This window comes from Podarcis melisellensis (genome assembly GCF_964234715.1).
Source record: "Podarcis melisellensis genome assembly, chromosome: 14".
Classification (NCBI taxonomy): domain Eukaryota; kingdom Metazoa; phylum Chordata; class Lepidosauria; order Squamata; family Lacertidae; genus Podarcis; species Podarcis melisellensis.
In genome coordinates this window covers 41,789,906-41,811,074 of record NC_138546.1, presented here as the reverse complement: position 1 = coordinate 41,811,074, position 21,169 = coordinate 41,789,906, and the positions used below count along the sequence as shown (strand labels likewise).

Below are 21,169 nucleotides of genomic sequence, written 5' to 3'. Positions count from 1 at the left end.
CCTCTCCGCTGGGAAGTGCTGAGAAAAGGCAAGGCCCCAGGCATGCAAGCTTCACCCCCCAGTCATTCTTAGACTCCTTATTGGGTGAGCAACGCAGCCAAGCAACACAGTTGGAGCCTCCCTCCTTCCTGGCCGGCAGGGAGGGAGGGAGAGGAGCTGCTTCCTTTGAAACCCAGGAAATGTAAGGGACATCATCAATCCTGGACAGCAGCGGGACACAGCGCTGGGATAAGGGACTGTCCCGCCAAATAAGGGACGCTTGACAGCTATGATCAGAAATAGACGGATCCGTCCGTTCCTAGTGGGTGCAGGCCTTCAACGATATCGGTTGCCAGTTTAAGGCAGAGGATTGTAGGGGTTTGGGGGTTTTGTTTTTTTCAAATGAAGCTTTTGAAACTGAGTGTCCATTTCTATGCTTTGACAAGCAACAATCACGAGCTCTTCGGGCAACATTTTGGACAGCCTCATTCCTCGCAAAGCCCAAGGACCTAGAGAAACATAGATATATAGGAAAACACAGAGCTGTCTATGGTACAGAAACAACAGAGAGACACCAGGCTTTGTGGGGACTCTGATTCAACTGTGGGGAGGTTACTGACATCACACTTAAATTCAGGAGTGAAGGGATGAGCCCCCAAATCACCCCAATTCACTATGTTCTTCATCCCCCGCCAATGCACACCCTTATGAATAATAGCTTCGACAATGCAGAATTTGCACAATCTTTCTGCGGCACCCCATTTAAGAGTCTTTAAGAGATTGGCACAACTTTTTCATTCCTTTCTTGGTATAAAATGCTGACACCTTAAGAGAAGCAATATTCCTGCTTTTGTTGTGCTCATTCCTGGCATAAGGAATTATTCTCTGTTTGGATCATGTGCTAAAAAGAGATTTTCAGTTTTAAAAATAATGATATTCAGAGCCCATTCTTTCCATTTCACCTTATGGGTTTCATTCTTCTACAATACAAACATTGGCATGTTTGCTCGATGTCATGGAACTTCAGGTTTCATTTTTGGCACATCAAACTGTAACCACAACACAGCAATAATGAGATCATGGTATGTCATCATTTCCCTCCCCATCACAAATGGCCTTGCATCATAAAATGCTCAGTTTATTTGTGGTCTGAAGTGTGGCTTGCTTTGCTTTCCATTACAGATGCTCTGGAATGGCCTGGTTCACACACAACACTAAACCATGGTTAATGTTAAATGTTAAACCATGGTTAACACTAACCGTCATTAATAAAACCACCATTAAAGTGGAAACATCTGGCAGATGGTCACTTAAGCCTTAGCTTATTACATCTCTCTATCAAAGAGACACAAGCCCAGAAGAGCTGCTATTTAGTTACAGCTGTGTACCTTTTGAGCGGTGATGACTCCATAAGCAGCATTAAGGAGGAGGTGTTGGGCTGCGTCCACATGTAACACTAAGCTATGGTTTACAGTAACCATGGTTTATAAACCAACTGCAAACCTTGCTTAACAAGCAACTTTTAACCATAGTTAATAAACCATAGTTAAGCTGCTGGGGTCATGCATAACACTAAGCCATGGTTAAAGAAACTGTAGTTTAACAAACCATGGTTTAGTGTGCAAACCAGGCCATTCTCTTTTGGGATTATGCACAGGAAGCTAACAGTTGGTCCCAATTCTCTGGTTACATTTCTTAAGTGAAACTTGTATAGTTGCTGTTTTGTTTTGTTTTTTTAAAAAGGGCAAAGTTTCAAAGGATTTTCTCATCTAGCAGTTTGTTGATTCCATCACAGATCTTTTTGAGGTGTGGTCGGCATTCCCCATCAAGGCTATAGAGGGCAGTGAGGAACTCCATATTTGCGAAATGGTCAAAGACGTGATTGATTCGCGCATGAGACCTGGCTGTCAGGTGCCGTTCCACGAGTTCGTGAACAAGGTCTTTGCACTCGTTCAGGAGTTCTGAGAGGACATTTTTATCGAAAGTGTACTCCACCTCGTAAAAGCTAACAATCGTCATGGCCGCTTGGTTCAGCTTTTTGCGGAACTTCTCGACAATCTCCAGCTCTTCGGAATTGAACTGATTGTTTCGGTAGAGGATCCCGATTTTGATGGCCACTTTGATCAGGTCCCTCATGATTTTGTGGGCTTCCTTCTTGTTCTTCATGTGCTCCGTGGTCACTTTGTATAACTCGTCGAAGATTTCGCTGCTGGTGTCATCAATCAGCATGTTAGCCATGGTCTTGGTGGCCATCTTACTCAAGATCTTTTTCTGGGCTTGCAGCGCAAGGCTCTTTGAACTGAAGTTTTCGGGACCTAAGGGTAGTGGGCAGGGTGGGTGAGTGGGGGAGGGAGGGATGGGGAGAGATGGAAAAGGGGGAGAGAAGAAAGGAGAGAAAGAAAGGGGGGAAGGTATCTTTGAATAATTTGCAATGAACATTTCACAGTTCAAAGTGCCATTTACTAAATCATCTATCTATATCTATATCTATCTATATCTATCTATCTCTATCTATCTCTATCTATCTATCTATCTATCTATCTATCTATCATCTATCATCTATCTATCTATCTATATCTATCTATCTATCATCTATCTATCTATCTATCTATCTATCTATCTATCTATCTATCTATCTATCATCTATCTATCATCTATCTATCTATCTATCATCTATCTATATCTATCTATCTATCTATCTATCTATCTATCTATCAATCATCTATCATCTATCTATCTATCTATATCTATCTATCATCTATCTATCATCTATCTATCTATCTATCTATCTATCTATCTATCTATCTATCATCTATCATCTATCTATATCTATCTATCTATCTATCTATCTATCTATCTATCTATCTATCTATCTATCTATCTATATCTATCTATCTATCTATCTATCTATCTATCTATCTATCTATCTATCTATCTATCATCTATCTATCTATCTATCTATCTATCTATCTATCTATCTATCATCTATCTCTATATAATCTATCATCTATCTATCTATCTATCTATCATCTATCTATCTATCTATCTATCTATCTAATCTATCTATCATCTATCTATCTATCTATCTATCTATCTATCTATCTATCTATCATCTATCTATCTATCATCTATCTATCTATCTATCTATCTATCTATCTATCTATCTATCTATCTATCATCTATCTATCATCATCTATCTATCTATCATCTATCTATAGCTATCTATCTATCTAATCTGTATCTATATCTATATCTATATCTATATTTATATCCACCTTGTTTTGTAATTTATAATTATTATTAGAACAGATTTTGTCAGGTGGCACAAGATCCAAGCCCCATGGCAGGTTGCCAGGAACAGATAAGACAAGTGAATCTAACGTACAAAACTGTAACTCTTATTAGGGGGAACTGCTTGCAAAAATGTGTGCAAAAGGGGAAAATGCGCCTTTGGGGAAATATACCCTCAATGTGGAGGGTTTGATTCGATGAGCTGTGGGGTCCCTTCCAACTCTACAATTCTATGAGAAATTCACATTAACGTTTTCATGAACTAAAAAAAACTGATCTGGAAATGTGCAAAACTGAACTTAAAAGACTGGAAAAGTGAGAAATTGAGAGATAACTGAAATTCACAGATCCATCCATCTACCCCTAGTTTGTACTATGCTAGCGTTGCAGAAGGATAAAGGGGGGAGGAAATACATTGGCTCTTCAAGCCATATGCTCTCCCTCCTCTTCAAAGAGCAGCAAAAGCTTCTGGAGAAGTAAAAATAAAAAAAGCTGCAGTAGGCGGTGAGAATTGGCTCAGAAGCAGCGGAACGAGCCAAAAGCTTGTCACAGACAGCATGCTGACCCCGCTTGCTGAGAGGAGAAGTCTGTTTTGGTCACAGGGAGTCACTGTTGAGTGGCAGGTAGCTGCGTTGGGTCTGTTAGGAGGAGTTGGGTCTGGGGAGCAGCATGGTGGTGTGTGTTTGTGAGGCTCTCCAAGAAGGCACAGTACGGCACTGCTTCTGTCAGAAGCACCTAAAATGTTTCGAAGTCAGGAGCGAGTTCCTGAATTCCCGCAAAACAATTATTAATAGAGCGCTGATCAAATCAGATGTTAAAAACAGCTGGGAATGTGGGACCTGCAATTCAGGATGCAGTTTGAGCCTCCCAGTCCGATGGCTGTGCAGTCCCTGCTTCAATGCCCCTTAGGCATGGGAAGGCAAACTAAGGCCCCTGGGCCAGATCAGGCCCAATTGCCTTTTGGATCCGGCCTGCGGACGGTCCGGGAATCGCTGCATGGATCAACAGTTTGCATGCATTCCTTCCCTCTCCCTCTGTCTCCCTTCCACGGCAGTGCCTCCTCCTCCTCCCTCCCTCCTCCTGGCTTCTCCCTGCCCTGCCTAGAGGAGGAAAGGGGCTGGGCTTTGTTGGTGCCAGCAGCGCTTGAGCAGCCGCCATTTTAAGCAGCCCCTCTCCGGAGCCCTTTCGTGTGCTGCTCATCGTCCATCCGCTGCCACCGCCAGCCCCTTTCACTCGCAAGACACAGGTAAGCAGCCTCTGGGGTTTGTGGTGCTCTTGAATCATTCGCCCCCTAAAATATAGTCCGGCCCCCCACAAGGTCTGAGGGACAGTGGACCAGCCCCCTGCTGAAAAAGTTTGCTGACCCCTGCCCTCAGGGATAGAGAGCTCACCCCCTTGCCTTGCAAATCCCTCTTGAGAATACAGTGGTACCTTGGGTTAAGAACTTAATTCGTTCTGGAGGTCTGTTCTTAACTTGAAACTGTTCTTAACCTGAAGCACCACTTTAGCTAATGGGGCCTCCTGCTGCTGCTGCTGCGCCGCTGCTGCACGATTTCTTTTCTCATCCTGAAGCAAAGTTCTTAACCCGAGGTGCTATTTCTGGGTTAGCGGAGTCTGTAACCTGAAGCGTCTGTAAACTGAAGTGTCTGTAACCCGAGGTACCACTGTAGTATGCATGGAAGTGCCCTTGCAACTTCTTTAAGAAAGCTGAGAAGCTTCAGACACCGGCTGTGCTTTGCTTCTCCAACACAGCTGCAAAGTTCTGCCTGGAGAATTCAAAATGGAGAGGCCAATTTTGCCTTTACTGCCTGTTAATTCTAAAATAGCCCAGTATCTTTTTTTTGACTGGGGGGTTGGGGGTGGAGTGGGATGTAGACACAGCTATGGTTGAAATGATTCATCTTCAGCACATCTTTGACAATCTTAAAACAATGAGGGGAATTCTTTTCTTTTTTTAAGAAACAACTGCTGTCATTAATAAATGGTGTGCTCCAACCATGAATGCAAATTAGTTCCAATCAGAAAATCCTAACCTTACAACTTTTTGTTACGTTCTCGGCACTGCAGTAGCAATGGCAATTCGGTTTTGTTTGGGAGAAGGGGCAGGTCTGCTAAAAATGTCTTAAGAGAGCAGCAATGTATGTACTAAACTACTCCGTGGGTAGTTGGGTCAAGGTTGGCCTATGGCTAATGGTTTGTATCCAATGCTAATCGCACTCAGCTCCTTCATAGATCACTGCCTTGTCGTGGCGAAAGGGCCTGAATAACTCCAAGAAGCAATGAGCTATGCCGTGCAGGACCACCCAAGACGGAACAGGTCACAGCCGAGAGTTTAGATTAAATGTGATCCACCTGGAGAAGGAACTGGCAAACCACTCCAGTATTTTGCCAAGAAAACTCCATGGACATAAAAAAGGAGAAGCTTTGAGAAGAAAGTGAGAGTCTCCAAGGCATGTTCTGGTTCATGGGATCATGGAGAGCCGAACACAACTAAGATGACTAAACAACAAAAAATCGCACTCAGAGTAAACATAACTGAAATTAATGGGCCTAAGTTAGTCATGCAATGTGCTCTTTGTGGAGCTACCTTTGAAGGTGACCTGGAAACTACAATTAATCCAGAATGTGGCAGCTAAACTGGTGGCTGGGAGTGGCCACCGAGACCATATAAGACCGGTCCTGAAAGACCCACGTTAGCTCCCAGTATGGTTCCGAGCACAATTCAAAGTGTTGGTGCTGACCTTTAAAGCCCTCAAAGGCCTCGGCCAAGTATACCTGAAGGAGCGTCTCCACCCCCATCGTTCAGCCCAGACACTGAGATCCAGCTCCAAGGGCCTTCTGGTGGTTCTCTCACTGTGAGAAGTGAGGTTACAGGGAACCAGGTGGAGGGCCTTCACAGTAGTGGTGTCCACCCTGTGGAACGCCATCAGATGTCACGGAAATAAACAACTATATGACTTTTAGAAGACATCTGAAGGGAGCCTTGTTTGGGGATTTTTTTTTAAAAAAATGTTTGATGTTTTATTGTGTTTTTAATATTCTGTTGGGAGCTGCCCAAAGTGGCTGGAAACCCCAGCCAGATGGGTGAGGCATAAACAAACAAACAAACAAACAATAATGCCCATTAATTCCAATGGGTCTACTCCGAGTAGGACTAGCATTGGCTACAACCCAATAGCTACAAGTTTCCATTCTGTTCAACTTTCATTATGGTCAGCAGGAGAGTTATTTCTAGGAGAGTCCAGTCCATAAGGTCGTGGTAGTCCATAAGACAGGGCATTCTTGGTAAGGATACCTCCTTGACGTAACTCCCTGCTGGGGAGTATTTGATCTGTTCTCAACAGCAGACATTTTAAACAAAAGTCGATTTTTTTTATTTCTCCAGGCATTTGGATCATAAAGGGAAATTGCTTTGGGTACAGTTCCACATGTCATTTCCTGTGTTGTGGTCTGATTTTTAGGGTCCTGATGATACTTTTATTATTGTGCGATTGCTTTATTGAATTTGTGTTGTCACTTGTCCTGTTCTCCTGACTGGAGAACAGTCATTTGTCCTTTTCTCCACCACATTCTGAAGCAGTCCATTCTACTGTTGAAAAGCTCTTGCCATCAGAAAGTTCTTCCTAATGTTTAGTTGAAATCCCCTTTCTTATACTGTCATTTGAATCCATTGTTTTGGGTTGTACCCTCTGGAACAGCAGAAAACAAGCTTGTCTCCGCTTCCATGTGATGGCCCTTCAGATATTTGAAGATGGCCAATGTTGTTGGACTCTCATCAGCCCAAATTGACAAGGCCAACGGTAATAGAATCTGAAGTCTAACACCACTTGGAGGACCACAGCTTACTCATCCTAAAGCTACAGGCATATTTTTCTATACTCCCGTCCTTCCCATCTGTGTACATTTTGGCCTGGACTTCCACCAGCCGCGATGAAGCCCAAAAGCTCAGAAAATGCATGCCAGATACGCTCAGAGTTATCATGGACACAGGAGCTACCGTCCCTGTATAATTATAGAAAGGCCAGAAATAATATGCAGTCTTCTTAAAATTCTCATCTTGAAATGGAATCTTCTTAAAATGTCTTCCTCCTCTCCCCCACCTCGGATTGTAAATGCAAACTCTGTGAGCATCTGCAAGATTCTCAAAATATTTTGCTTCCAGATGGCGAGAAGGGAACGTACCAAATTGTTGCCGATCTGGGGAGGGGCAATTGGGGCTCGACTATATTATCTGCATGCAAATATGCTTTTAATAAATGCAGGTCCTGCACGCATGCAGAAGAATGCGATGCACAAAGAAAGTCCTGGGTTTCTATTCCTAGATAGGAAAATAAGAATTGAACCCTTGTACTGTGAGCTATGTGCATTTGGAACATCTGTTAGGCTAGATGGTTTCTAGAATTATTTTTGGATGCTAGGCATAAGCTATTGGCAGATGTAAATTGCTTATAGCAGAGAGGAGAATGTGAGATAAGCCCTGGGTCACCTCCTTGTCCACTCATTCAATAACCACAAAACGTCCAACACTTGGGGTTTTGCAGAGAGGTTAAATTATAAATGGGAATAATAATAATAATAATAATAATAATAATAATAATAATAATAATAATAATAATAATATGTTACTACTTATACCTCACCCATCTGAATGGGTTGCCCAGGCCACTCTGGGTGGCTTCCAACATAATATACAGAAACATAATGAAATATCAGACATTAAAAACTTAAAGGCTTGTTTTCACCAGAAAAGAATCTGACCCATTGCTTCTTTCAGAGACTTCCATAGCCTACAAAGACTTTCAGAGACTTATAAGACTTTCATTTGGTTCTATGTTTTCAAGAGAATCCATCAAGAGTGCATATTTTGTGACTTTCAGAGATCTATAGATTTTTGTTTATTTGGTTTTGCAGAGAGTACATTTCATACTGTTCAGTGTTCTGTATAGATTATATAAAGAGTTTACACTGACATCGTATTGTTGTACTTGGTCATCGTGTTGCTTTGGATATTACTGATTGTGCTAAACTTCCTGCATGTGCTTATTTATGTATATCCTGCTCATCCTCTCACTGGAGTGATAAAAAAATTAAACCATCTTAAAAACAATTCTAGTGACAACAATAGTGATGCCAACTGAGAAAGATCTCAGAAGGCTTGCTGAAAGAGGAAAGTCTTCAGCAGAGGCTGAAAAGACAAGCAAGTTGGTACATGTCTAATAGTCAACAGGCTTATATGAGTGGTTCTGTCTCTTCACCTCCATTCTGGCAGACCTGTTTAGGGAAGTTTTTAAAGTTTGATGTTTTACCATGTTTTTAATTTTCTGTTGGGAGCCGCCCAGAGTGGCTGGGGAAACCTAGACAGATGGGTGGGGTATAAATAATAAAATTATTATTATTATTATTATTATTATTATTATTATTATTATTATTATTATTATCTGACAACTGATGGGAGGGCTTTCCACAAGGTGGGTGCCACTACTGAGAAGGCCCCCTGCCTGGTTCCCTGTATCCTTATTTCTCATCCTTGGAGCTGGACCTCAGTGTCTCGGCTGCTGGATGAGTTTATGAGACGTGAACATGGCTGTTTTTTATTTATAAGGGATCATTTCTCTGCATTCCAGGTACTTGCCGTTTTGACCATACTTTCCTTTGCATTAAATGGAAAAATGCAAAAGGTGTACGTGTGGCGGATTCCGACCACTTCTGCCTGATCTGTTTATTGGATATTCATCCTGATTTGGTTGCAGGGGGGTTAGACAACACTGAGCCGAGAAAATATTATCTCACAACTTCCAGAGCGTTTCCCCATCACATTCCTTGTTGCAGAAAGTCTGATCTTGGAGGGAAATGGTTTCGTTGCACAAGACTGCTAAATCAACCCTAACTGTCCAACCTGATTTTGCTGTTATGTGGTTGAATCCCACCTGAAAATTGCAACAGCCTGGAACTGCCCAAATGTTGAGGCAACAAAGGGTACATGCAGCTCATTCTTGGCCTTTACCCATCATTGGGTATTTACAGAGAACACATAAGATAAACAGAGATGTTTTATGCTCTCCTCTTTGCCTGGAATTATACAATTATTGTCATGGCGACAATTGGCGATCGCCGCCTAGTCTGTTAGTTGACTAAAACAACCCACCCTTGGCTGAAAATAACCTGTTTTAATAGCTGAATCCTGCTCTTTGTAAAAATATTTAAATGCTTTTAACATTGCTGTAGCTCGATGTTGATTTGGAGAGTAAACAAACGTCCGGAAGAAATATGTCCCTCAAAAGAACAGAGTGCAATAATTTTAACTAGAGTAAATAATGTTGATGAAACCTTTCTCGGTGCACTGGGAGGAAAGGCCCGGGCAATGGCTTGCAGTAGACTAAACACACCACCCACAAGCCTTTGTGCAAACTGGGAGCAGGGTGTTGTCGTTAGAAGGTTGGGCAGTGACCTATGGGGAAAAAACAGGGTTCAAATGACTGTCATGTAGCTTAATTGGTGCTCTTGGGCTTGTCTAGAGATACACAGATTTGCCCATTTTGGTTTCTCTCAGTTTCTGATTTTTCCAGTCTTATGTCCAGTTCTCCACATTTCTGCATCAGTTTGCAAAAAAACAAAAATACCTCATGAAAATTGGTCAGCATTTTAGCATAATCTTTCCCCTATATGCACATTTTGAATGCAATTCTCTCTAATGCATTTTGGCAAGCAGATTTCCTTAATGAAATGCATTATTTGCATGTTAATTTCACTGATAAATGCTTTTCCCTGCACACTTTTCTCTGCTGTGTGGATTTTTGTAGACGTCTATTTGGAACCGCATCACAAAATTCAAAGAAGGGCCAATTTCAAAGGATGGCTGCGGTTTGATTTGCGCATTGTTTTGGAAAGTGCTGAGCCGAATTCTCCTCCATCCCTCCATCTGTTATATCATCTCAGGGCCAAACTGCATGAGATGCCTGTGACCAACTGCACAGTTGGCTTTCACAAAGTATATTTCAGATGCAAAGGAGGGCTCTGATCCAGATCGGGACCTTGGTGTGGAGTTAGAAATGTACCGTAATTCCTGCAATTCCTGGTGTGAACTGACTTGATCTGCACTTTCCCGGCTAATTAATTATCCTTCAGATTCATACATCCCCAGATTTTCTGATGCAGTTCTTGGCTCAAGGAACATACCAAGATGCATTAAAGGTGAAATACATACATGGAAAAAACCTGGCATTTATATATCTATTTAAATACAATTTCTCATGCAGATTTTCCTCTCAATATAGATTAATGAGGAAATGGAACTTATGACCAGAGGAAACAAACAACTATCTGACTTTTAGAAGACATCTGAAAGCAGCCTTGTTTAGGGAAGTTTTTAATGTTTGATGTTTTATTCTGCTTTTAATATTCTGTTGGGAGCTGCCCAGAGTGGCTGGGGAAACCCAGCCAGATGGGCGGGGTATCATCATCATCATCAAACCTTTTATTGGCATCACATCCAAACATCCAAAACAAATCAATACAGAATTACCACTTCCCCAGTGGCACAAAACATTTGCTAAAATAAAGGAAGCAGAGCAGTCTAGGGCGGGGCATAAACTATTCTTATTCTTGTTTAGTTGCTGGGAATTGTAACTCTGTGAGAGGTAAACTTCAGTGCCTGGGATTCTCTGAGGGGAAAAAGGAGGGTCAGATGCTTGGCAGCTACATGAGGTTGCCCAGTGATGCCCTGGGCCTGGCAGAGAGAGCGTTCCTGGAGCCCAGAGCCCATTGGCTCCCATCCTTGGCCAGGCTCTAACCTCACAACCAGCTGTGGAATCCTGGGGAATGTTTGGTTTCCTAGGAGACCAGGTGAGTTGCTTGAAAGGATCCCTGGCTAAGCTGAAAGCCCAGTCAATTGGAGCAGTTAGCAGCCATTCAGATCACTTCTTCTGTTCCTGTTTTGAAAGCTGTTCGGATGGATTGACTGACTTTCTGGACATCTTCAGTTTTCTACCCCCATGGAACAATGTGCCGCTGGATGCGCAGAAAGTAAAGTCATGGGAAAGAGGGGAGACATCCTGAAGATTCGTGCCCCCACCACATGCCCAGTTTTTAAAGATGCTCCTTGGTTATTTGACCTTTCTAAATCCCATGCTGGGTGTTACATGAGCCAGTAATTTTCCCAGGTAGTTTTCTGATGATTTTTCTGAGTTTCCTTTTTTGTCATCATCCAAACTGCAGCAGAATTACCACCCCCATCCCAAATATTCAGGAGAATATTTCCCCACCCCCAATTTCACCGCCCACAAATAGGATGGGAAATTCTGGGAGATCATTTTTCACTCAACCCTAAAATACACACCCCACCTCTGTAGGGATCCTACCTGCACCCTTGGGTGCTCTCTTCATTGGGTCCCTCTCCCTCCCAAGGGTAGCCTGGAACTTTTGAGTCCTCGAAAATGGCCAGGGGAGAATTTCTCTCCAAACAAGACCCAGAATAGCAGTGATGGACTTTGGGCTCTTCAATTTCAGTGGCCCTGTGCAACAAAGGCACCCCCGCCACTGTCTCTCACGCTCTAATCTACAGAGCCCAAGAAAGAACAACCTGCTTTAGCTGTGTATTTTCCAGACCCTGCTGGGATTCGGCTGCTACCTGACGTTCCTCCCCTTCTGCCCTCTTTGCACAGAGCTACTTATGACGGAGGCCTCCCACCTGAGATCGCTGCACGTTCTTACTGTATTCTTTTACCAGCGAATGTATAAAGAGAAACTCCTTTCGCAGGAGGAGCTGGCCCTCACCTCCCCCAACCAAAGAGGTCCAGCGCTGAGGGCCTTCTGGTGGCTCCCTCACTACAAGAAGCCAAGTTACAGGGAACCAGGCAGAGGGCCTTCTCGGTAGTGGCACCCGCCCTGTGGAACACCCTCCCATCAGATGTCAAAGAGAAAAATAACTACCAAACTTTTAGAAGACATCTGAAGGCAGCCCTGTTTAGGGAAGCTTTTAATGTTTAATAGGTTACTGTATTTTAGTGTTTTGTTGGAAGCCACCCAGAATGGCTGGGGAAACCCGCCAGATGGGCGGGATATAAATAATAAATTATTATTATATTAAAGAGAACATCTTAAGATCCACAGAAAGGCTGCTTCCCCTGCAGACTAGCCCCCATTCTGCGGCTGGCACTGGCCTCCGCTTCTTCCTGGGTGGGTCAGGAGCAGAGGGAGATATCCCTTGCCTCGCCCCTGGTGCCCCCACTCAGGGAAGGGTCGACAGTCGAAGCACAGCCTCCCAAGAGCTCTGCAGCAGGATCAGGTCCAAGAGGCCCAATCAGACATGCAGCCTGTTTTCAGGGGAGCCCACAAGCAGCAGGGCAGGAGCGCAAGAGAAACGCCCCCCAGGAACAGGGATTGTTCAGAGGCATCCACAGCCTTGAGCATTGGACGACTGAGGTGGCGGCCAGTTGCTGCCTCTCAGCCTAACTTACCTCACAGGGCTGTTGTGAGGGTTAAATGAGGAGGGAATCCATGGACACCCTTTGAAAGTGGTATTCAAAAAAGAGCAGGCTGTTTCTGCCCCTCTCCTGTCCCTGCTGGGGTTATTCTTTATTCCCCCACTCCTGTTGCCTTGCTCAACCTCCCCACCTGTGTATCTCTCTCTCTCTCCCCCACCCCAGTTCTCTGTCAGGGCCAATGAAGGAACTCCAAGACCAAGGGCCCCTCATTCAATAACCTTCAACTATCCCATATCATCAGGGCCTATGCCTTCTGTTCTGCAAATCTCACAACTAAAATCTTCAACTGGGTTATAGAAATAAAGATAGAACAAGACAGAAGTACTGTTTTTGGGGGGACGGAGCGGGCAGGTGTGGAGGACTCCCTAGTCCTGAATGGAGTAACTGTGCCCCTGAAGGACCAGGTGCGCAGCCTGGGAGTCATTTTGGACTCACAGCTGTCCATGGAGGCACAGGTCAATTCTGTGACAGGGTAGCTGTCTACCAGCTCCAACTGGTACGCAGGCTGAGACCCTACCTGCCCGCAGACTGTCTCGCCAGAGTGGTGCATGCTCTGGTTATCTCCCGCTTAAACTACTGCAATGTGCTCTACGTGGGGCTACCTTTGAAGGTGATCTGGAAACGACAACTAATTCAGAATGCGGCAGTTAGACTGGTGACTGGGAGTGGCTGCCGAGACCATATAAGACCGGTCCTGAAAGAACTAAATGGCCTCGGCCCAGTATAACTGAAGGAATGTCTCTACCCCCACCGTCCAGCCTGGACACTGATGTCCAGCTCCGAGGGCCTTCTGGCGGTTCCCTCACTGCAAGAAGTGAGGTTGCAGGGAACCAGGCAGAGGGCCTTCTCGGTAGTGGCGCCCGCCCTGTGGAACGCCCTCTCATCAGATGTCAAGGAAATAAACAGTTATCTGACTTTTAGAAGACATTTTAGATGGCAGCCCTGTTTAGGGAAGTTTTTAATGTTTTACCTTGTTTTAATATTCTGTTGGGAGCTGCCCAGAGTGGCTGGGGAAACCCAGCCAGATGGGTGGGGTGTAAATAAATTATTATTATTATTATTATTATTATTATTATTATTATTATTATTATCCACCGACTTCAACCCATCCCATTCAGGGGGTGGGTCTGCAGAGGAGTTAAATGCCCCCTGCCTTTTTTTCTGGCTGAAAACGGTACCTCTGAAGTTGCTTTTTACTGTCCCTTCAGAAGGATGATTCTTAGGGGGTAATGGTGCAGGAGGAAAGCATTAACCCTTCTCCGCCCCCCCCCCCGATTCCCAAACATGGGATTAAAAGATGTGTTTGACGTCAGTGTCTAGGGTGATACGTACTGGCAGGATATCAAAGATGGAGCAGCAGCACCTGCCAACATTATGTTGCTAGGCTGGTGGTGTATTTTTCGTAGGCTATAAAAAGCTGCCTTATAGTGAGTCAGGCCATTGCTCAGTGTTGCCTACAATGCCTGGTTTTCAGACAGGGCTGTTTCCTGCCCCTAGCTGGAGATGCTACAGACTGGGCTTGGAACCTTTCTCATGCAATGCAGTACCAATGCATTATGGTCCTTCCCTCACCGCCCGACTTATACCTAGGGAGGGGGAGACATTCAGTTCAGTTCACATTTAAAGCAGGGCAATTTCTAAGATTTGCAATTGCGTGGTGAGTTCCCGACTCCCGCCTCAGAAATAAAGACACGAGGCACAAGAATTTGAGTTAATGGGTCAAATTAGGCCACAACCTTATTGATTACAGGAACTGAGCTTAGGCATTGGTCCCAACAACTAAGCTTATTGGCTTAGGCATTGGTCCTAACAACTAACCGGCTTCAGCCTGCTTGCTTGAAGACCGGTAAGGGTTAACCAGCAGTGGGAGGAGTCCTGCTGATGCTCGTCAACTGGGATCTCCCCCGGGGTCACCGCACGGGGGTGTGCCGTGGGCCCACACCTCCATAGGCTTAGGACAAGGCCACGCCCCCCGGAATCCTTTACTGGACTACCCTTTGATTTGGGGGAAGGTTTCTTCCCCCCCTTCATCTGCATAACAACGCAATAGTACCCCTACCAATGCCTAACCGCCAATCGAGCCCAAGCTCGCCGCCAATACCCTCAAGCCTGTAACCAATTCCTAATCCTTGATATAATATCGTTCAGCCAAATATCATTTCCAGCATCCGAAAGATGCACGCCATCATCTCTGTAGAGGGCTACCTTGGCAAACTAATTTCTAAGATTAGCAATTTCCAAATCAACATAAGCACTGAAACACAATATGAAGATGGAAAGAAGATAAAAGTCCTTGCCAGAGAAGAACGGCAAATCAAGTTGATGGATTATGCTGAAATGGCTAAAACAGGCATAGGCAAACTTGGCCCTCCAGATGTTTTGGGACTACAACTCCCATCATCCCTAGCTAGCAGGACCAGCGGTCGGGGATGATGGGAATTGTAGTCTCAAAACATCTGGAGGGCCAACTTTACCTATTCCTGGGCTAAAATGACCAGAAGAATCAGAAATCAGGAAGACCAAATTTTCAATAAGGAATGGGGAAAATTTATAATTCATCTTAAAAATCATTGTTTTTAAGTTGAAATTGTTACCAGGATTGTAATAGCACTTGTAGTTTAATGGTGAATTTTGGACACAATGGAGAGGTAAAAGATTTGGATTATTATAAAAGATGCAGGAGGAAATAATTAACAATAGGACCCACAAAGGGGAGAAGGGAAGTCTAAGAGATTCTTTGGAATCTTGTTTCTATGTTGTATGTTGTATATGTGGCTGTAAGATTTTAATCTGAAAAACCAAATAAATTTATTTTTTAAAAACCCCAATATGAACAATATGACACCCAAGATACTTCAAAACTCACACCTATCTGATTTTTTATGTGCAGTTCTCCAACCAAGGCTTACAGAACTGCACATATTAGTGGGAAATGTGTATGAAAATGAATGCATTTGTGAAAATAATGTACAAGAAATGCATTACATTAGAAGCCGCTTGCAAAAATGCACGCCCTAGTCAAAACCACAGAGAAAAACATATCTTTTAGCGATTGTGAAGATCTCTGAAAGGATGTCTCCAAATGGTGAGAATGGGAGATAAAGTATCAAATTCAATGCAAACAGGTGAAAAGTGACAAAACAACTTAATTTCACAGTGGTACCTCAGGTTAAGTACTTAATTCGTTCCAGAGGTCTGTTCTTAACCTGAAACTGTTCTTAACCTGAAGCACCACTTTAGCTAATGGGGCCTACCACTGCCGCCACGCCGCTACCGCGCGATTTCTGTTCTCATCCTGAAGCAAAGTTCTTAACCTGAAGCACTATTTCTGGGTTGGCGGAGTCTGTAACCTGAAGCGTATGTAACCTGAGGTACCACTGTATACGCTTATAAGGGTCTAAACTGGTAGTGCCTGGGCAGGAACAAGACCTTGGACAGCTCTGTGAAGATGTCGCCCAAATGTGCGGCTAGGAATCAGATCTCAACCCTCTCCTGTAGAATGGGCAAGAACGGACGCTGCTTTCTGCTCACACATACTGTAAGTGCTCTTAAAAGTTCCGTTGCCTTTTAAGGAATGGAAACGAACCTTTTTTTAAAAGAAAAAAATTGGTCTTGCAATGGCACCAGCAAGGGTATCATTTATCAGTTGCAATCCAACCCCGGAAAGAATCTTGAGACAATCTTACTAATGTTGGAAAGTGGAATATTTCTTCAAGGCTCAGAAAATAAACCCGGATCTGCAAAAGTATTACAACATCCCCACCACTCCTAATATAAGCAATAAACCTTTTACAAATCTAATTTAAATACATTTCAGCCAAGTAATAAGTCAGCAGGCGGCGGGTTTTCTAAGGCTTTGCAAGCAGTAAAACTGCCACATTCTGTGGGCAAAGAACCTTAGTTTTTAACAAGGCTTAATGGGCAGAAGTTCATACAGCTACAACTACAACTAATCCAGAATGCGGCTGCTGGATTGGCGATTGGGAGCGGCCGCCAGGACCACATAACACCAGTCCTGAAAGACCTTCATTGGCTTCCAGTACGTTTCTAAGCACAATTCAAAGTGATGGTGCTGACCTGTAAAGCCCTTGGCAGTGGCATAGCGTGGGGGGTGCAGGGGGCCCCGGCCGCACCGGGCGCAACATCTGGGGGTTAGGGTTAGGGGCGCAAATCCATGGGTTAGGGGGCGCAAATTACTTGCCTTGCCCCGGGTGCTGACAACCCACGCTACGCCACTGGCCCTTGGCCCTGTATACCTAAAAGAACATCTCCACCCTTGTCACCAGCCCCTCTTCCTTGTTTTAACTGGATTATCCAGGGGCTGTGGGACCTTTTGCAAAATGCCTTAAATAAATACACAAATAACAAAGAACAGAAGAGCACGCACTGGGTCAGGTTGCCCTAAGATGCTTTTATTTATTTTTTTATCACTGCACGACGCCATCCATTGCATCATGTCTATTAGACTGCTTGCCTGTAGGCAGCCGAGAACTGCTTATCTTTTAATATACAAACAGTGCTCAGAGATGTTTTACAAGTGTTTAGCAGTGAGGACAAGTGGAAGTGCAAAGTACATGAGGCAATTCGGGCAGACTGCGATGCTCTTGGGCTTTTCTCCCCTCTTTTAGGAGTCCTATTTGGAGTCTGGAAGGAAACTTTGAAAAGTAGCAAAAATAGCGAATTTTCCTGAGGCCTGGAGCTTGAACAAAGCAGCGACAGGCAAGCTGACAGAAAGGAGGTGGCAGCCCATCGCTTCCAAAACAAACTTTGAAAGGAGCAGGCATTGAAAAAAGGGCGGTTCTGATGCTGTCAGCAGCCTGGGCAGCGACGCTGAGCTTCAGTTTTCCACCCTGCAAGCCAGAGAGAGGCTCAGCCTCTTCTCTCCCCCCAAATAAAAGTCACCAGGTTCTTTACAGGATCAGCTTCAAAGGGAACTCGCTGAATACGGCAGCAAAAACCAAGGAGCAAACAGCTCCCAGAGTTTGGCAAGGAGAGGAGGAAGGGACGACCAGAGCACTTGGTAACAAATCTCTCAGCCCCACTCACCTCACAGTTTGTTGTGGGGGAGGAAGGGAAAGGAGAATGTTAGCTGCTTTGAGACTCCTTTGGGTAGTGATAAAGTGGGATATCAAATCTGAACTCCTCCTCCTCTCCTCTAGTCTTGGGTTAGACAAAATCCCACTTTCTTTGCTAGCCTGCAAAGGTTTGCAGGCAGTTGTACTGCTCTGATTCTATCAGTACATGCCCTGTCCTTTCCCACTGAATCTGCCTGTTCCATCAGGCTTTGGGAAACGGATTGCTTTTAATGTGAAGGTAAAGGTAAAGGGACCCCTGACCATTAGGTCCAGTTGTGACCGACTCTGGGGTTGTGGCGCTCATCTTGCTTTATTAGCCGAGGGAGCCGGCGTACAGCTTCCAGGTCATGTGGCCAGCATGACTAAGCCTCTTCTGGCAAACCAGAGCAGTGCACGGAAACGCCGTTTGCCTTCCCGCCAGAGTGGTAACTATTTATCTACTTGCACTTTGATGTGCTTTCAAACTGCTAGGTTGGCAGGAGCAGGGACCGAGCAACGGGAGTTCATCCTGTCATGGGGATTCGAACCATCGATTCAAGCCCTAGGCTCTGTGGTTTAACCCACAGTGCCACAATGTTCTGCAAATGTTCTGATTTATTTATTTTCCTGTCCCACTTTCACTGTGCTGCAGCACCAGAGTGCCCCTCCAGATGGCAATCATGTGGTAACTTTGGGGGGAAATAAAGCAGAACGGCAGGGTGTGTGTGTGTCCAGTATAAATCTGTCCCTAAAGCACCATTATTACATCAATGATATGTTCCAGAATGTACATCTGCAAAACAACCCAGAACACCGGTTTTGGAGGAACCCCACACCAGTAGCAGAAATTCTAAAACCCAAACTCATTCAGGTTTTATTTTTCATCCCTTTCCAATAAATCCCCAGATTGTAGGGATAATATATGCAGAATACGGCAAACGCTAAAAAAAGTTTTTTTAAAAAAGAGCACAGGAAAGCTAAAATCCAGAATGCAACTTTCAGGGAATCTCCCAATTCCTACCCAGAAAGTTTTCCCTCAGAACAGTCTCCATGTCTTATGACATTATTCACCTGGTCCCCTGACATCTGCTCCCCCCCCCCCTTTCGTTAAGCCTCAATGATAATTGTACATATTTGACTAAACAGCTATGCTTGGTTTTTTCCTAAACCAAACCTTATTAGGCCATGTTTATACCAAACACCCTCTAGAAGACGCTATGCCGTTTTCATTCGCCTCAATCTATGTCTTGTTTCCGTGATCAAGAAGCTAAACAGAGACATCTGAAAGGGAGAAGAGGGGGGAAAAACCCCATCCCATTTAAAAGAACTACGGCCAAGTTCAAAGTTTTCATACTAACATATCCTCTATTTGCATTTTCTGGGAACAACTGAAGACATTACTGAAGACAACAAGCTTTTCCAGATGAATGAATGAATGGGTCTCTGCCATTCCCTGTATTGTTTTTTAATGTATCTCATGTTCTTTTAAATGCTGTTTTAGTTGATTGAGGCAGGTCTGTGGAAGGCATTAATAATCATAATATTTTGGTGATTGTCCACCTTGTGGGAATGATTTCCACCTTAACACACCTGCAGATTGGCCCTTGTGCAAGAAACAGGCAGGCTTTGGGCTCGTGAGGTGCGCTCAGATTTTCGACCATTACATCTTTACGATCTAATTGAAAGTTTTATTGGCTTTCCTTTCCCTTTTTGTTTCCGTGCAGGATGCGCCTGCGACAAGGCGAGATATGGTGTAAAGCCAATTTGCAAAACAGGACGGGGAAAAAACAAATTCTATTCAACGTTAAAGATTGCAAGATGAGAGAGCAGGAGGAGGAGGAGGAAGAGGGAAAGCCCCAAGCGATGGGGGCAGAAATTATAGCACCATAAAAGATATCAAGGAACACTGGAAGTTGAGAAACACAAGGACAATTCAAGCATCGTGAACAGAATCAGGAAGGCCTTCTCAAAAGGAGGCGAGATGGAAAAGGGACTGAAGTCTCTGCAGATCCTCACTTACAGGGTGGGGAGGGGCAGCAGGAGATCCTGCCCCAGTAAATTTTATTATGTGTCTGCCCCCCCCCCTGCTTCCACCCACTCACAGGTCCATCTCTAGCATATGCGGTGTTAGGATGCTAAGATCCGCCCAGTGCCCCCAAATTTAGTTTAGCCCCTCCCCAGTGCCGTTGTGATTGACAAGCGCCGCTGCCACTGTGTGTGTGTGTTTAGTGGGTGTGGGGGAGGGTTGTGCTGCTCTCTCCCCCGCCTCCCCCTCCACCCCCCGCCCTGTGCGCCCCTTCCTGCCCTCAGCCAGGCCAAGCTAGTAATACAGTACAGACAACAGTAAGCTTTTCTTGACACGGTTCATGGTGGAACTCTGGGATTCCCTCCAGAAACTGTAGTGATGGCCACCAACTCGGATGGATTTGAAAGGTGTTTAGACAGAATCATTTAGGACAAGGCTATCAGAATGGCAAGGGACGCGGGTGGCGCTGTGGGTTAAACCACAGAGCCTAGGACTTGCTGATCAGAAAGTTGGCGGTTCGAATCCCCGTGACAGGGTCAGCTCCCATTGTTCCGTCCCTGCTCCTGCCCACCTACCAGTTCGAAAGTACGTCAAAGTGCAAGTAGATAAATAGGTACCACTCTGGCAGGAAGGTAAACGGCATTTCTGTGCGCTGCTCTGGTTCGCCAGAAGCGGCTTAGTCATGCTGGCCACATGACCCGGAAGCTGTACACTGGCTCCCTCGGCCAGTAAAGCGAGATGAGAGTCGGCCACGACTGGACCTAATGGTCAGGGGTCCCTTTACCTTTACTTTATCAGAATGGCTATGCTTTACCTCCACATTCAGAGGCAGCAAGGCTTCTCAATGCTGGAAACCAGAGGAGGGGAGAAAGTGCTCTTGCGTCGGGTCCTGTTTGCAGGTTTCTCAAAGGCATCTGGCTGGCGATTGTGAGAACAAAATGGGAGGGAGTTCCCTACTTAAATGTGTCACCTGACGCCATTGTGATGTCAGGTGATTGACAGGTGGGTGACCCTATCCACTTGCCAAACTTGTGTATTAGGATGATACCTGGGAAGACAGGCAAACTAATGCCAGTGTACTGGAAGAAGCAAAGATCCCCAGTGTTGAAGTGATGATTCTTCAACATCAAATTTGTTGGACTGGTCTTGTTGTTCAGATGCCTGATTATCGTCTTCCAAAGCAACTACTCTATTCCAAACTTTAAAATGGAAAGCGTAATGCTGGTGGTCAACAAAAGAGGTTTAAATATTCTCTCAAGGCAAATATCAACTGGGAAACACTGGCCTGCGAGTGCTCCAATTGGAGAACAGCCTTTACCAAAGGTGTCGTGGGCTTT

At 44.6% G+C, this 21,169-nt stretch overlaps 1 protein-coding gene across 3 annotated transcripts in view; it reads right to left on the bottom strand.

The window, feature by feature from the left end:
• Nucleotides 1-41: 41 nt before the first annotated feature.
• TNFAIP8L3 (TNF alpha induced protein 8 like 3) overlaps nt 42-21,169 on the bottom strand; it is a 55,452-nt gene continuing 34,324 nt past the window's right edge. The window contains exons 1-3 of one of the 3 annotated variants that reach the window (XM_081888797.1): nt 20,617-21,079; nt 18,981-19,087; nt 42-2,294 (exon numbers count right to left, since the gene is read on the bottom strand). In XM_081888797.1, the coding sequence (XP_081744923.1) occupies nt 1,732-2,232 (501 nt within the window). In that variant the 5' untranslated portion in view covers nt 2,233-2,294; nt 18,981-19,087; nt 20,617-21,079 and the 3' untranslated portion in view covers nt 42-1,731. Of the gene's footprint in view, nt 2,295-18,980; nt 19,088-20,616; nt 21,080-21,169 lie in introns of those variants that run through there. The other 2 variants (XM_081888796.1, XM_081888795.1) reach the window with 2 other exon arrangements.